Raw genomic sequence first — 17,444 nt, 5'->3', positions numbered from 1 at the left:
AAGGTTTGGGTTTGGGATTAGTTTCCAGACCCAAAATGAGTTTGTGTACATGTCCTTTTACTCCAGACCTAAATGGTTTGGGAGACAGGTCAATAAGTGGACCTAAACATGTTTGTTTTGGGTTTAAGATTTGTATTTGGATCCAAGATAACTAGTTTTTTATGCCTAATCCAACAATAGAGGGTCTTATCAGCAGACTCTGTTTACTTGGTTAGGCACCCAGCTTGCTGGTATGGCCCCAGCGTTAGGGCATGACAACCCAAACATCAAGTGTTCATAGTTTAGGGCACAATCCCTTTCCCCTGCAATCTCGGAACTTTTTATGGTTGGGAATGACTATTCTTAGACCAAGTGTGTGGCTTGAAGCTGCACCACATAATACCCCTGTAAAATATATAATATAATACCCCTGTAAAATAAAATATATAATATATGACGTAATAAATCTTTCTAAAGAATATTTATTTTTAATATTATTTCAATTCATAGTATAATGAATCTTCGTGGATAGAGCATTTCCTACCAGATATAGCTTTATATATAACTTTTAGTAGCATTTCAATTCACGGGGTAACGAATCTTGATGAATTAGGTTTTCCTAAAAGATACAGCTTTATGTATATTTATGTATAATGATAATTGGAGGATAAATATACTTATCCCGTCCGTCCATTTTAACACCGAAATCATCCAACCACTGCCACGCGCTGGATTGGAAAAAAAAAAAAAAACTGTTCGCAGGTCTCATTTCCACCCACTCCAGATCCGCGTTCTTGTTACGCTCCAAGAGTAGAGCGTACTAACACTTGTGCTCTGAAAATTATAAAAAATACGATAATCTTCTGACCAAACCCTAACTGCAACAACAAAAACTCTCATTTCACGCTCGCAACCAACACCACCAGAATTCCCGAAAAAACATAAACAAAACCCTAATTCTCCTAAAAAATATCACCGTTTCATCCTCAATCAATGCAGTGAAGCAAAACCCTAACACTTTCCAAACCTCCACAGACTGACCTTCATCATGTCAGGGGATCGCCGGGAATCTCCTCCGGTGACCGGAGGAGGAAACGGTGTGGTTGAACCGGAGAAAAAACCAGCTCCAGTGATTGTGCCGAGTCAGAGGCTGAGACTACATGCTAACAAGGATCACATGCCGGAGAGTTATGAAGATCTGCAACTGGATTTTTGTCCTTCGATTTTTAGTTCGCTGGAGAAATACTTGCCGCCGAATATGCTTCATGATAGTAGAGAAGAGAAAGTGAAGTTCATGAGAGATATTCTATTAAAGTATTTGCCACATGGAGAGCGAACCAGAGTATGTTCAAATTACCACGCCTTCTGATTTTATTTTATTTTATTTCGTTGAAAATTATGTTTCGTTTCCTGGTAAGTCAATTGCATTGTTAGGGTTTTGCTTGCTCTTCCTTTTCAATTCTCTAACGGACATATCATCATGGAAATGACGGAAATGCCCTTAGACTCTTGCTTGCTTTCTGGTAAAATTTGGAATGAAGTTATCAAGAGAGAATGGAAATTATTTCTAGTGGCATGGCATCATCATATATGGTACTGTTAGGAAGAGCTTTTGTAATTTCTGAAATTAGTTTTCTCTATAAAAAAAAAGGACAGAAAAGGAAGGAAAAAAAACTTGTGTTTGTATTAATTGCAAAAGAAGGTGGATATACTCGTCTTATGTCTCGCGCTTTTGTCTATCTTAAAGTTATCAATGAGCATGCTATTTTTTAATGCTCAGGTTTAATTACAATTTCGTAATATTGCCTTAAAACTTGCTAGGAACTTTACAGTTGCATAGACATAAATTAAGAGCACCTTACTATTCTTGGCATTACTAAAGTTGCTATGGAAGTTTTCCCATCTTTTTTTTCTTCACTTAGCTTAAAGCCTGTAGCCTCTGGGGTGCTTCTCTGTTACAAAATAAACCATGAAAAAAATATATAAAGCCAACCTAAGAAATGGCGACAGCTTCTGCGTATATTTTCTATCAGTTTTTTTGAAAATTTCAAGCACTCCTAGTTATTGAAATTAAAGAAAATAACAAGGTTCAGCATTGGCTGGGTAGTAACTGAAGGTAACCTAATAACAGGACTCTACTGATTTGATAAAATGATGCTGATTCTTGGGATTAGTATTTTGTAATTCCAGGATTCCTTGGAGATTGGGATGAGTGAGAATATCTATCATGCAAGGTTTGGAAGGGTTCCTCTCTTCCGGGGTGTTGATTTGGGAACAGGGGATTGTGCATTGTAATGGCATGATGTATTTTGTTATCGTTCACTGTACTTGTCATTTATAAAGATGAGGTAGATAGCTGCTTACCAATACTGCATAACTTTCATTCTGATGTTTTTATCAGGCTCAGAAACATAGAGAATACAGGCAGAAGATAATATCGCATTATAAGGTATGAGACATTGTAACATTTGGTTAATTTTTCTACTTTACTAGTGTGAAGGTGGAGGACAGTGAGGTTTCTTGTTTACTTTTTTTTCCCCTGTTTTCCACATTGAAGTGTTGTTCTGACTGGCTGGAAGCAAAGCTGCAAGAAGTTTTTAAATGGTCATTTGGTGGTAGTCTCCTTTTATAAACTTGCATGCTTTGCCCGTCCCCCAATCTAGAAAAAATAAAGGAGCCTTTTTATGAAAATTGAGACTTCTGCATGGTTGAATTAGTTCTATCTGCCATATAGAATGCTACAGGTTATCAGGAATAGCAATGAAAATGTTGAGAGGTTAGGTCTGTCTCAAGATGGTAGTGGAGATGTGAAGTGTAGAGATAGAGATATTTTTTTTATTGTATATGTAATCTCATTTGGTTTTTCTGTCTAAGGTGCAAATTCTCAGTATTGTGAAGAAATGAAGTTTGGGACTTGGGAGTTGTTTTTATGCTAATATTTTATGAATGCTGCAATCAAGTAACAATCTGTTTGCCTTACTCATTTGCTCTGTCAAATTTGTGCAGCCTTTGAAAAGAGAGTTATACACAATGCACCCCGTAACTTTCTTTGTCCCCTCCTTCATGAAAGCAATCAATGATAATACAGAGGACAGTCTTAGAAGCATAATATCAGAACCCTCTCCTGGTGTGCTCACATTTGAGATGCTTCAGCCACGCTTTTGTGAATTGCTAGTAGCAGAGGTGAATCGTATGTTTTATTGCCACATGTAATTGTGTGTACACTTGAACTCACAAAAAAAAAAAAAAATTCTTTTACATCCAGATGTTTATTTTTTCTTTTGCATTCTCTTATTTAATGTTATTTTCCAGGTTGAAAATTTTGAGGCATGGGTTAATGATACAAAATTTCGAATCATGCGACCAAATACGATGAATAAATACGGAGCTGTTCTGGATGATTTTGGCCTTGAAACAATGCTTGACAAGCTTATGGATGGTTTTATCCGTCCTATATCTAAAGGTGATACATTTGTGCTGATATTAGATAAGCTGTATCATATGTTCACTAGAAGATTTTTTTTCCCTATTTTAGTCCAAAATATCACAAATTGTATTATCATTTACCTTGCCTCTTCTCCCTCCCATGCAGTTTTTTTTCCTGATGTTGGTGGGGCAACTCTGGATTCTCATCATGGTTTTGTTGTTGAATATGGCAAAGATTGGGATGTTGACTTAGGTGTGTGCTTTAATGCATTTCTTTTGCAATTAATATTTGTTAAGAGTTTCTATTTCTATTCCCTTTTTGTTTTTTTAACTATGCACCACCAAGCGATTTATGGCTTGTAGGTCTGAAAAATTTTATGATATTGTGACTTTCACATGACTATGGGCTGTACTGTGGCTATGTTAGCTGCAATCTGTGTTCTACTTTATTTATTGTCTAGTCAAAATCCATGTTTGCATCTATGTGTAACATCAATTGGTGTACTGTGTATGCTTGTACTTTTTTTTTTTTATGAATAACGTGCTGGTATTGTCTACATCTAGTCCATCTGTGTAGCGTGCTGTCTTCACTTGTACCATTTTTCAGGATTATTTAGTCTATATTGTAACGATGCTTATATTAGGTCTTAGCTGATGCATTTGCGCTAGTATGTTAGACATTGGTTGGCACTAAGATTGTCATGCCCCTCTCCTTATTATGTTGAATATTTTAGTTAGTGATTTGTTTCCTTCTACCATCCATGAATTTGTTTATGTCTCTTACCAACCTTGTAAATTAGGTGCATGAATTTTTGCTGATGCTTCCTAGAAACTGTGAATTATATGGAGGGGATGGGTACTTGGTGGATAATAGGAAATATAATTCACCTTTTCTGTATTCTTTATTCATATTCTACTCAGATAAATATATCCATGTCAAAATCTCTATATTAACTTCATTGATGAGTCATTATAGCTACACATGCGCACACACATGAAGGAAGGAAAATAGAAAAGACAGCATGGACACACCTTTTATTTGATTGCACAATCTGTCAATTCCGGATTTTAAATATATATAATTTATATTTATAGGCTTTCATGTGGATGACTCTGAAGTAACTTTGAATGTTTGCTTGGGTAAGCAATTTTCTGGCGGAGAATTGTTTTTCCGGGGCACAAGGTGTGATAAACATGTAAATACAGGAAGTCAGCCAGAGGTATGTTAGTCTTTAATGTGGAATATTTTTCAAGCAGATTAGCACAAGACAGATCTAAGACTTGAGCTTATCTATATTTAGAAGGAAAACTTTCCTTTGATATATGCTTTTGTGCAGAGAGCCAGTGGATTCTATTTTTATTTCTCCATGTTTGTATGCTGTATGGATGAATCACCATATAAATAATTTTGTTGGTTCACATGTACAAGCTGTCAATCATAAAACAATTCTTTGATTAGCAAGTTGTTTAATGTTTTATAGCTTTTCCAGATTGTAGTTCGTGTCATCTAGGCCTATTGTTGCTATCATTTTGAATTCTCTGTGTTGAGATCTTTGATTTGTAATCAGGATAAGAACACTAGATTCTTTAAGAACCCATAAACTATTTATTTCAATTTTTCAGGGAGATGGCAAAAGTTGTTACCTTCCACTTTCCAAAAACATCTGAATCCCTTTCTATGGAAACTGAAAACTTAGATTTTTGGTATGAAAACTTAGATTTGTGGGCACTTCTATTTTACTTGATCATTGAGAACCATTTGCCATGTAGATGGCTAAGCTAATTAAATTGCTAACATTCATTTGAATTTTGAAACTATAATGTGTCATTTGGTATTTATATTCTTACAATCCCATAAAACCAGTATTTCTAAACCAATTGTGTACGACAAGGCTATATGGTTTCTATATTGTAGAATTTGTGCAATACTGTGTTGTTAATAGCTTTAGGTTTTGTTTTTTGAAGTTTTATATTTTTCTGTATTTTTTATGGAGTGTTTTCCTTGAAAGCAGGAAATATTTGATTACTCTCATATTCCTGGACGAGCTGTGCTTCATCTTGGTCGTCATAGGCATGGTGCTAGGGCCACAACATCTGGTCATAGGATCAATTTACTCCTGTGGTGCAGAAGGTATTTCCTTTCACTGCCTGTTAATCTTACATGGCCTGACTTCAGGAAAAGAAATAATTTGGTCATTCATTAAGCGTGTTTTGCATAGTGAGTTATCATTAGTTTTCATCAAACCATTTTTCCTCTAGCATTTTCACCAGCAATTTGATTGCTACTCATTTGGTGTTATATGTAACTATTCTTTTCTTGTTTGCTGCTCCTTTTATTTCAAAATATTTCAAGAGATGCCAAGAGTTCTTACTTTCTTTCCAAGTGATATGACACTTTGCAGTTGGTGCATGTAATTAATGATGGCAAGTACTGCACTAATTGTTATGATCCATCCCACCATGATTTTAATAGCCATCCTGATAAAGATGACACTGCAGTTTGCAAAAGGATTATTCTTAAAAAAGGAAAATTTTAAAAAGATTTAGTAAATCAGTGTTAGTATCCCTAGCATTACTGACTTTCATTAAACCTTGCTAAGTGTGCTGGGATTATATGGAAAGTTTCTTAATCAATGAGTCTAGTAACATTTAGATTTCCCACTGCATCATTTATATTTCATCCATTGTTTTCTTTTTCCTGGAAAAGGTTTTCTGGAAGATTCAATTGAGACCTATTAGGAAATTTATGTTCATGTTCAAAGTTTTTTGGTGCAATGAAGATTTTGTGCTTATATTGTCTACACTTTTCAGGCAAATTTTTGCTTGACCTCTATCTCTATTAGCCTCTGTTTGATCTATTTGTATGAGATCGTACTGGGTTCATAGTTTTTTTACGATGCTGATTTCCTTATGCTAAATGTACTTCCTCGATCCCATTAATAGTTCTTCCTTCTGGTCTTTTAACTATTTGAAGAGACACCTAATGTTTATGTTTAATTGAAATCGTTGATGTTATTAGATATCCAAGAGTAATTTGTAAAGTCATAGATTACCATATATTTTCACTTGGAAAGTAGACAGATAAATTGAGGCATTTCAGAAAGGAATTGGGCACGCTTAAATATGAGATTGACGTAGTAATTTGCTTCTCACATTGAACTATACTTTTCCTTGAAATTATAAGGTATTTATTTCTTCAAAATACGCTGTGTTGTCTCTATACAGTTCAGTGTTCAGAGAGATGAAGAAATATCAAAAAGATTTCTCGAATTGGTGTGGAGAGTGCTCACGAGAAAAGAAAGAAAAGCAACAGGCATCCATTGCTGCTACTAAATCGGTAATTTTAGTCTTAAAACTAATTCATTTATGCAATTTGTGGGTTTTGGTGATGCTTGCATGAGCAATATATGCAACAAACAATTCTGATAAATAGGGCAGGGTTATAAAAAGAAGCAATCCATACACTACAGATAAATAAACATGCCTGATGTTTATTATCATATCCAGATCACTTCCTTGGACATTACATCAGAGGGAAAAGCGTTACTTTGTCTGACATTTCTAAAACCCTGAGCCTCCAAAGAAATAGGCATTTACCTATACAAATAATGGTATACTGGTGATGAAAATCACCATAGCATCTAGAAGAGACTCAAAACTGAAAAAGGTTTTGTTTTTCAAGTTGCAACATGCACACATGCATTTGTTTGTATTTGTGCGTGTGTGTGTGAGAGAGAGAGAGATGCTTGACTAAAGCATTGAATTAATACTTAAACAAATTGATCTTTTGCAGGAGTTGCTAAGGAAGGATGGTGAATCCGTAGTGTAAGTTGTTTCAGTTGTAGTTTTTTTTCTGTTAATTGTAGGCTTGTGCAGCTCTGGATGCAAAGCGCCGCAGTTGGTAACCTTTAGAAGTTCAGTTTTGTGCTCCAGCTTGGTTGTAACTTGTATGTACAAATTATGTCAAGTGCATGAGATGAATCTGCTTGTAGCTGATAGCAGTATGCCCGCACATTTTGTAAAAAGATTTAGGATCAGTCTGATCAGTGATCATAATTAAAAGTTCTTAGCACCATATTTAGGGATAGCTTTGCTATTTGGAACCACAGTTAGGTCTGTCAATAATTCTTTAACTTGATCATTTACAAAATGTTTAGTGAAACTTTGTGAACATAGCTGCAGGTTCTCTGGTCCGTTGGTTTGCATCAGCATGGTGTTTGAACTGAACGGGTAGCTTTATTTTCAATCATGTGTGGATTGGCGATTTTAATTCTGTTAGCATCGTGAATCCAAAAAAAATAAAAATATTTTTTTTTTTAGCAGGAAAGCTATCTCTTTAGTTTGGCTAGTGCCACATGATTAAAAAAAAGAAATAAATATGTTTATAAGAGACAAAAATGAAGATAAAAATTAAATGTATATATAAGGTAATTTTTGGAGTAAATTCTGTATTTTTAAAGAAATGTTTTAAATTCACTTATTTGTTTTTTGGTTGGAAAGCTAAGATAATTTTGTAAAACTTTTATGGAGACTATTTGTTCAAATTTTAATGTTATTAATGATGTTTTATTTAGACAAGAATATAAGAATTCTCATAAAGTTAAGAGGTGTTTATCTACTTAATAATTAGTTATCAAATCAATAATTTTAATTTTTTTTTTATACTTATATAATCATGTTTTTTTATTTATTTATGTTTTTTATATATATATTTAGTTATGTTTATTATATTAAGGTGAAAAGGTTTCACTAATGGTAATAAGATAAATATGATATAAACTTAATATGAATTTCAATGATTATATCCTAAACAACTTGTTATTAACATGTTTTATTATTTTTATTTTATTAATTTTTAATACATTGCTTGTTAAATGGTTAATCTAGATTTGTGTTGTATAACACTTGGTACAACAAATGCTTGACACTTTCATATTCAACCATATGATATAATCTACACGTGTTATGAAAGGAACTTGATTTGTTGTTCATATAAGTTAGCATTATGAATTCTTGACAATATATAAAAGTTTGGTGTTATTTAAATAAGATAATTAATATGATCATATTAACAATTTATAATGAGTTATTAATGATCAATCATCCGATTGGAACTTTCTTTGTGTATAGTTCTAGTTGAATAATAAACAAAGTTTATATTACATTTATTTTTAATACCATTAGTGGATTCTCTAACCTTGATATTTATTATTATTATTGTTTAATCCTCGTATTAATCTTACATCTCAAAATTCTCTATAACTTGTTATTGTTGTTGTTGTTCACCTCTAGTGGATCGATCTCGGTTTTATCGGGTTATTTATTACTTTGATACTCTTATACTTGGAAGAAGACATTAATATTTTAGTCGTGTCATAAGACATTAAAGTTATTGGATGAAAGAAATTATAACCTTATGATTAGAAGGAATTATCAACTAAAAAGAAAGATGTCTTTGTTCACAACTAAAAAACTCTCCTCTGATGAATTGTATAATTATTGGAATTATAACAATGAAAATAAAAAACCTAAGTAATGAGTTTATAAATATAGTAGAAGTTTTAGACAAAGGGTTTTATATTTTGAATATACTCGAAAAAAAGACTAAGAAATCCAAATCTCTATCCTTAAGAGCGGTGGATGTCACCACCAGTTTAGAGGTGAAGATTAAATAAATGACCACCAAATCTAGCAGTTCACTATCTTCCAGAAGCAACGGCATGTGAATTCATGCCTCGACAGTAGTGATGGCACGTGGTACACGCGTCGCCATTGTTCTTGTGGTCTTTCCTGGTCAATTTTTATATATCCTAAACATTTCAAATATCTTGGAAGGTTGATTTATAGATATATATTCACAAATTATTTTTGGACAAATTGTTATACAATTGTGAAATTTTGAAACCAAATGCTTATTATTTTATATAATATTTGGATTGTTTGGAGATTATTAATTTAGTTTGATATGTGTTTTTTTATTTGTGGTTATTTATATTGAATTGTGAGATTTGTTTTTGGATTAAGATTGCTTTTTTAGACATTACGTTGGTGCATGAGTTATGTTTGGACTTATTTTGATTTATTTCAATTAACATGAATTTTGAACAAAATAAAATTAATAAAAATTTTATGGATCTTTGGCATTGCTCGTTTTGAGTTGATGAATGATAAATTTTTTTAATTGATATCATGGTAAAATTATTCTTGATAAAAATATTTTATTTGCATCTTATTGAATATGATATTTGTCTAGTTTCAATAAATGTTTAATGTTCGATAGATAATTTTACAATTAATTTTGAATTCCTCACTTTTTGTTTCTTTTAACCTCGTATATGTAATATTTGGAATTATAATCTACACGTGAATTATTTTTTCAGTATCAATGAAATCATTTTTCCTTTATAAAAAAATAATAAAAAAACCTTTCTTTTGAAAGTATGATCTTATTTTACATAACATATGGCCAAGTCTTTTTAAAAAAACATTAACAACTTATTTTTGTTAAGAAAATATCATTTATTTTTAATATAAGCATAAAAAAACCCTAAAAAGGGTTAATATCCAAAATATTTTTAAGGATAATCATTTTTTATTACTCACTTTTAATATAAGGATAAAAAACCTATATAAGATTAATATCCAAAATATTATTGAAAATAATACAACTCATTCACTTGTAATATAAAGATAAAAACCACAAGAAATATTATTTGAAATATTATTTGAAATGATATGGTATTAAAAATTCTAAGAACCTACTCTTTTTAATAGAGATGATATAAATTGAGAAACTATTAAGGTACTTTGTGTACTTTGATTTTAGAGGATGAAGAGATTTGTTTTAATGACTAGGACAAATTTAATGAAAATGATTATCTATTAGAATTTTTGGTTAATGACTTTCCTTACAAACTACCACAATATAAAAATCAACATTTTAATTTCTCAATATTTTAACATTTTTCTTGTGTTGAATTACTACAAATATTTTATATATTAAAATTATATATTTGATGTTTGATATTGTATTTATATTGTATAATTTAAAATTAATATATTTTTAGATTTGAATTTAAATTATGTATGTTAAATTAATATTTTGAATTAAGTGTGCGTATATAATATATGAATTTGAAACAACATATTAAAATATTTTGGAACTGAAATATATATTTCAACAAGAAAAATAAAATAAAATAAAAACAAATTACCAACCATACCAAAATTAACAACTTTAAGTGATTGATGTCTTGGTTGAACTTTAAGTATTCTTTACACAAGTTCTCCCAATCAAGAGGTGAGTGAAGTGTGTGTGGGTGTATAAAGACATTTTTTTTAAAAAATACCAAAATAACCTAATAATAATCAAATACAAGATACTTAATAATAGGACAAATTAAAGCTACTATTTAGTATTTAAGAGATACACTTAATAATAAGACAAATTAAATAAACATTTAATATTTAAAAGATCATTAGTTTAGACATAAAAATAATAGTTAGAAAAGTTGATAAATTTAAATCATGTTTATAACTGGAAAGTTCAAACGCATCTTCATCCAAAGAAATACCTTTAACTATAACAACTTTTTACTTATTAAAATCTTCTTTATTAATCTCTTCCAATGATGTTATATAAGATATTTCTCTTTATTACACATCTTTTATTTTATCATTATAGTTAGTAGCGGTGAAAATAATAATTTTATTTTTATCCATTGCTACCTAGCTAGGGTTTTTTGCTTTTCAATATACTTCAACTCAACATGATATAAATATTTATTCCACAATCAAATAAATAGAATCTATATAAACCAAACAGATTTCAAGAATTTTGAATATAAAAACAAATAGATTTATTTCATTTGGTTTTTTTTTTCTTTTAAGAATTTGAATATTTACAAATTTTAATCAAAACTTTCTAACTATCAAAATTTTTATCTTGATTTCATATTTGTTTATTGTTGTAAATAAAAATTTATACATGGAGAACTAGATCTAACTCAAACATGAACATGATTTCTTTTAACACAAAACCAGTACAAACAACTATACTAAAACATAAATTCATGCGAAAAATCTATTTTAATAGTGATTTTATTGTATGATTAGGGAGAAATCACAAGTTGTACACTGATTATTAGTCCAAGAAAAAAGAGAAATGATAAGTCATTTGATGTCTCTAATTATTATAATATATTAGGGTATTATGGTAACTTTAATCTAGTTTATAAATTGTAATTTTTTAAAATTTGGTAAGTAAGTGTAATTTTGACTAAACTATAAGATGTTAGATATATTTTTTTTAAACTTTTGTTATTACACAAAATGACCATGAACAATTGATTTAGATATAAATATAAATAATGTTATAAATAAAATATAAAAATCTATTTAAAAAATATTTATTTTTATTTAAATGGGTTTACTAATTGAATATGATGAATTAGTATTGATGACTTAGCTAAATTGATGAGAGGCTTTTTCACATAACATGAGTTTTTGGTAAAAATAAACTTCCCAACCTTTTCTTTTCAAAAGAGAATGAAAAATGAAATAAATATAAGAATTCAACATAACTCGAGTGGAAAGCCTTTGAAGTTATTTAGGTAATTTTAAAGTTTAGTTAAAAATTAATAAATCTTAAAGATATTTTAAAAATAATAGAGTTTCTAAATTGAAATATTTGTCAAAAATAGTGGGTATAACACACTTTACCTGTCTCATATATGCATATACATAGCCGTGTACACACACAATACACAGGGCGTGTATACATACATACATACATACATACATACATACATACATACATAGCCACACACACACACACAATACACAGGGCCCCGCTCCCCCTCTCCCTCCTGAAAAGAAAACAGAGAAAAACAAAATCTCAAAAATTTTCTGCTAAATAATCACGATAACGATAATTATCTACGTCCTTCCCTGTGTAAGCTCTCCTTTTCTCTCTCTAACACTATCTCTCTAGAATATATCAATGATTCTAAACTTCTACTTGTTATATTTTCTCATCGATAATCGTGCCAGTGTCCAAAATTGGAGCGGTTGAGGTTCAACCGATTGAAGATCTTGATTAGCAAGGGGCGTAATCGCGGAGGTGTATTTGGATGTTGTCAATTTGATTTTGTTGAATTCGAAATTAGGAGTAGGAGTTTGATTTTGCCCTAATTAATTATTTTTGCTGATGTACTGTAGTCGATTTTATATTTCGATTGAAATCTAGGGTTTTGGTTTTAAAGTTTTGAATTTTAAAGGTTGCTTGTTATGTTCTTGCCCTTTTTAAGTAATTGTAGCTCTAATCAGTCAAGAAGTACTGTACAATCAACGATCATTGCTGCTTCATTGTTATTTTTTTCTGTTTAATTGTTCTTAATTTCTTTTTGTTTATTTTTGAGGTATATTCATTAGATTATCTTCAATAAAACAAAAAAATTGTGCTAACAATCCCCATATTCAAAAAAGAAAAGAAAAAAAGCATAAAAGAATAGAAAAAAAATCGAGGTAATAAAAAAAAGCAATGGGGAGCCCAGGTTTAATCAATCGAAATAACGGGCAGCAGCAGCAGAGATTAGGCATTACAGAACCAATTTCATTGGGTGGACCAACAGAGTATGATGTGACAAAGACCCGTGAACTCGAAAAGGTTCGATCATTGCTGGATTTTGGTTTTGTGATTTGCTAAAGTATAAATTCTTGTTCTGTAAGTTCTAGTTTTGAGTATGTGAGTGTTGCTTTAGTTTTTGCAAGATGCGGGATTGTATGAAAGTCAGGAGGAAGCTGTGAGTAGAGAGGAAGTACTTGGGAGACTTGACCAGGTCTGAAGTTTTTTCTTTTATTCTCATGTTTTGCCAGAAAAGTTTGCATCTTATTTTTGGATTGTTTTGGCTCGCATAAGAACTGCATACTCCAGCATTTATTGAAAGTAATTTAGTATAGTGCTTCTTAATGTTTCACGTTGACTGCAAAATGGAACAGATTGTGAAGAATTGGGTTAAAGTAATTAGCCGTGCTAAAGGGTTGAATGAGCAACTGGTGCAAGAAGCAAATGCTAAGATTTTCACATTTGGTTCTTATCGCCTAGGGGTAGGTTATAAATCTTTTCGCTCTAATTTTCTTTGTGATTTCCTTAGTTTGTATAACGCTGAAGCTGAACTAAATAAGTGGACTGCTTGTGTTGCTTAAAATTGTAAATACTCATCTATCTAAGAGCAATGGAAAGACAAGAACTTTTTGTATTGAATGACTTGTCTTTGTGACAAAAATAAGTTGATAAATAAATAAATGAGTGTGTAATGGTCTCCATTTTTTTTTCTTTTGTATTTTCTGTTCATCAAAATGGAAAGGAAACAAATGCTGTAACGTTTCATTGATGCTTGGTGAATGTGCAGATTAATGATCTAAAGACTCTCACCACATGTTTGAGTAACAGTTTGTGACATTATCCCTATATTTTTTTAGGTGCATGGCCCTGGTGCAGATATAGATACTCTTTGCGTGGGACCTAGACATGCAACAAGAGAAGTGAGATCAGCTCTTACCTGTTTGTGGGGCAACAAATTTTATTCTAGTATGATTTAATTGGTGATGCTCAATTAATATAACTATACTACAAACTTTGCCTGCAGGAAGATTTTTTTGGTGAGTTGCATAGAATGTTGTCAGAGATGCCTGAAGTAACAGAGTTGCACCCTGTGCCTGATGCTCATGTTCCAGTGATGAGATTCAAATTTAAGGGTGTTTCTATTGATCTTCTTTATGCTAAACTGTCACTTTGGGTTATTCCTGAAGTAAGTGACAGTTTAACTTGACATTTTTTTGTTTGTTTTATATGTACTTGTTATTTATGAACATGCTTTATTTTCTTTTTCTCTGTGAATCTCTGTTGTTGCTGTGGTCAAAATCAATGGCATACTTGACCTGATATGATGTTTCTTTTTGACCTGGTGGTATAATCTGTGGAATCCAAATGACATGATATACTTTTCTTAGCATGTAGAAGTTATATTGAATGTGAAAATCGAGTGACGTAGTTTTATCATGGGGTTTCAGGTTATTTTTATTCCGTTGTTATAAGTCATTATTCTCATCTTACACTAAAATCCTCAGTTTTTAATCCTCGATCCCATAAATAGTGTCTAGATTTCTATTTTTTTTTTTTAAAGTTGAACATAATAGTCATTTGAAGGAGAAGGGTTAGTTTGAGAAAAAGTGTGCAAAATACATGACATGGCATTCCACTCACTAATTCTACCTATATGGAACTCATTTTTGTTTATGTGGCAGGTTTTTGATTATTTGGATAAAATTGTTTTAATTTAATGATTTGTCGCAGGATTTAGATGTTTCACAAGACTCGATGCTGCATAATGCAGATGAGCAGACTGTTCGAAGTCTCAATGGTTGCCGAGTTACTGACCAGATTTTACGTTTGGTGCCAAATATTCAGGCAAGTGGCATTTCTTTGTAAATTATGCTCCTTTTGGTTTTCTGATTTGATGCTTTCTGACCCTTCTACTATCTCTAATTGTTTTTTTCCCCATTAAGTGCAGAATTTTCTAATTGTTTTTTTCCCCATTAAGTGCAGAATTTTCGCACAACATTGCGATGCATGAGGTTTTGGGCAAAGCGTCGTGGTGTATATTCAAATGTATGAGATGGTGCATTGAATCTTATGCTATGTTTTCCACCATCTTTCTTCTTTGTTTGTCAACATATTTGACCTATTACTCACCTGCAGGTTTCAGGGTTTCTTGGTGGTATAAATTGGGCATTGCTTGCTGCTCGCATATGCCAGCTATTTCCAAATGCACTCCCAAATATGTTAGTGTCTCGGTTCTTCAGGGTGTACACTCAGTGGCGTTGGCCAAACCCAGTTATGCTATGTGCTATTGAAGAAGGATCCCTTGGTCTTCCTGTTTGGGATCCTAGAAGAAATCCGAAGGACAGATATCATTTGATGCCTATAATCACTCCTGCTTATCCTTCAATGAATTCTAGCTACAATGTATCTTCGAGCACACTGCGTATAATGACAGAAGAGTTTCAGAGAGGAAATGAAATTTGTGAGGTATGATTCTATGTTTCATGTCATCTCTCCCCCTTACTAGTATATGTGGATCAGGATATAATCATTGTAGATATGAGGCATTAGCTCATATCTCAGAGTTTTCTGTACTATCTGCATTAATTTGATGGCTTATGGTGGTTGCAGGCTATGGAGGTGAGCAAGGCAGAATGGGACACCCTTTTTGAGCCATTTTCCTTCTTTGAAGCATATAAGAATTATCTACAGATAGACATCAGTGCTGAAAATGAAGATGACTTAAGACAGTGGAAGGGATGGGTTGAATCCCGTCTCCGTCAACTTACCCTGAAGGTGAAGCACCAACTATTATTTTTGTTTGGTTATGTTCATCTCTCTTCCTAGTTTGATCCTTTATTTATCTCTAATGGTAATTTGCTAATGTAGATTGAGAGGCACACTTACAACATGCTCCAATGTCACCCCCACCCAGGCGAATTTTCTGACAAATCTAGACCTTTACATTGCTCTTACTTTATGGGTTTGCAACGTAAACAAGGAGTTCCTGTAAATGAAGGTGAACAGTTTGATATAAGGATAACTGTTGATGAATTCAAACACTCTGTCAAGATGTACACATCACGGAAGCCTGGAATGGAGATCCATGTAACTCATGTAAAAAGGAGGAACATACCGAATTTTGTTTTTCCAAATGGGGTTCGTCCTTCTCGTCCATCAAAGGCAACTTGGGATGGTAGGCGGAGTTCAGAAGCCAAGGTTGCTAATAATTCATCAGCAGATAAGATTGAAGGCAAAGGAGTTCTTGATGGATCAGATGAGGGAAAGAAGAGAAAGAGAATTGATGACGATACAGAAAATAACTTAAGAAACCCCAAGGGCTATGCTGCCATGCCTCCATCCAGTGGGGAAGTTCTTGAGGGCAGTCCTCCTGTCGGTAATGTCAGTTCTTGCTCTACACAAAGTGACCTTGTAATTACAAACAGTTTAGGGGAATTGAAGGGGGAGAAAGCTGACAACAATGAAACAGAAAGCTTAAATAATTCACAAAATTTAGCAGGGATTTTTGCTCAAAATGGTGAGCTTGATGGAATATTGAGATGTAACCTTCCGGGCAAAGGTTTGCCAGCTAACAATAATACTTCAAGCTCTAAAGAGGCTGAGAAGCTGGCAATTGATAAAATAATGTCTGGTCCTTATGTTGCCCACCAAGCTTTACCACAAGAACTCGATGAGCTTGAAGATGACTTTGTATATACAAATCAGGGAAAGGGTTCAGAGTGGGCTGCAAAAGGCAGCCCGGTGGAATCTTCATTGTCAAATACAGCAGCAGAACTAACAAATGAATCTATAGCAGCAGTTGCATGCAGCAATGGAGCTGGTCCATCTGCTTATTTGTACCCTAATGGTGGCTCGGACGAGCTTGAGGTCTGTTCTGTTTTTCCCTTAATATGTGTCTGTCTACAAACGAGTAGAACATAATGTTTTATTTTTGTTGTGGTTGATTGCAATAACTTGTGTGCTATATAACTCTAGCTTTTTTCTTCTCTTCGTCATCATTTCATGTGAAGAAAAAACTGAAACTTGTGATTCTACAAATACCTTTCTGGGAACTGGTACCAAAGCTAGACCTGCCTTTTGGTTTAGTTTAGCATACATGAAAGGCTCAACATCTATTCTCAATATAACGAACATCACCATTTACCATGGTTGTCATGCAAATTGGAAATAAAATAGTTTTAGTATGCTGAAAGATTTCTTAAATTAAATTTTAGGGAAATTAAAATTTTGGTACAAGAATACTTGTTTGATATAATGAGCAACATAACACTTTTTATGGCTCCTATCTTTTGATGGAAGTTCCCTGACTTTTTGTTGCTTATTTTCTTTGCCATTCTGCATTGGATTGACCAAATTGTTTTGAAATCTGACACTGTTCTTGCATTTCTTATCTGTTTTATTTTTGAAGCCTGCT

General features: G+C 32.4%; 2 protein-coding genes across 3 annotated transcripts in view; both read left to right on the top strand.

The window, feature by feature from the left end:
* The first annotated feature begins 791 nt into the window (after positions 1-791).
* LOC105114690 (2-oxoglutarate (2OG) and Fe(II)-dependent oxygenase superfamily protein) lies at positions 792-7,580 on the top strand. 2 transcript variants are annotated; one of them, XM_011011327.1, is made up of 9 exons: positions 792-1,321; positions 2,381-2,428; positions 2,986-3,162; positions 3,292-3,442; positions 3,572-3,658; positions 4,501-4,625; positions 5,418-5,536; positions 6,636-6,742; positions 7,199-7,287. In XM_011011327.1, the coding sequence occupies exons 1-8, from the start codon at positions 1,028-1,030 to the stop codon at positions 6,736-6,738; spliced, it is 1,104 nt and encodes a 367-aa protein (XP_011009629.1). In that variant the 5' UTR covers positions 792-1,027; the 3' UTR covers positions 6,739-6,742; positions 7,199-7,287. The 2 variants fall into 2 exon arrangements, with proteins under 2 accessions (XP_011009629.1, XP_011009628.1); XM_011011326.1 differs by having other exon boundaries at positions 793-1,321; positions 6,631-6,742; positions 7,199-7,580.
* A 4,658-nt stretch (positions 7,581-12,238) lies between these two features.
* Positions 12,239-17,444, top strand: part of PAPS1 (poly(A) polymerase 1) — a 5,908-nt gene continuing 702 nt past the window's right edge. The window contains exons 1-11 of the mRNA XM_011011325.1: positions 12,239-12,358; positions 12,457-13,072; positions 13,167-13,244; positions 13,405-13,512; positions 13,888-13,950; positions 14,055-14,216; positions 14,762-14,875; positions 15,014-15,076; positions 15,167-15,496; positions 15,641-15,805; positions 15,899-16,897. Coding sequence (XP_011009627.1) covers positions 12,947-13,072; positions 13,167-13,244; positions 13,405-13,512; positions 13,888-13,950; positions 14,055-14,216; positions 14,762-14,875; positions 15,014-15,076; positions 15,167-15,496; positions 15,641-15,805; positions 15,899-16,897 — 2,208 coding nt within the window. The 5' untranslated portion in view covers positions 12,239-12,358; positions 12,457-12,946. The remainder of the gene's footprint in view (positions 12,359-12,456; positions 13,073-13,166; positions 13,245-13,404; positions 13,513-13,887; positions 13,951-14,054; positions 14,217-14,761; positions 14,876-15,013; positions 15,077-15,166; positions 15,497-15,640; positions 15,806-15,898; positions 16,898-17,444) is intronic.

Source organism: Populus euphratica, unplaced genomic scaffold (assembly GCF_000495115.2).
Source record: "Populus euphratica unplaced genomic scaffold, PopEup_1.0 scaffold563.1, whole genome shotgun sequence".
NCBI classification, from domain to species: domain Eukaryota; kingdom Viridiplantae; phylum Streptophyta; class Magnoliopsida; order Malpighiales; family Salicaceae; genus Populus; species Populus euphratica.
Note: the sequence above shows the minus strand (reverse complement) of the source record. Positions and strands in the feature narration are given on the sequence as shown.

Bases quoted from the DNA above. Each gene is read 5' to 3' on its own strand.
- LOC105114690 (XM_011011326.1), top strand. From the start codon at position 1,028: ATGTCAGGGGATCGCCGGGAATCTCCTCCGGTGACCGGAGGAGGAAAC. The intron at 1,322-2,380 runs GTATGTTCAAAT...TGTTTTTATCAG, and splicing joins CACATGGAGAGCGAACCAGA to GCTCAGAAACATAGAGAATA. The intron at 4,626-5,417 runs GTATGTTAGTCT...CCTTGAAAGCAG, and splicing joins ATACAGGAAGTCAGCCAGAG to GAAATATTTGATTACTCTCA.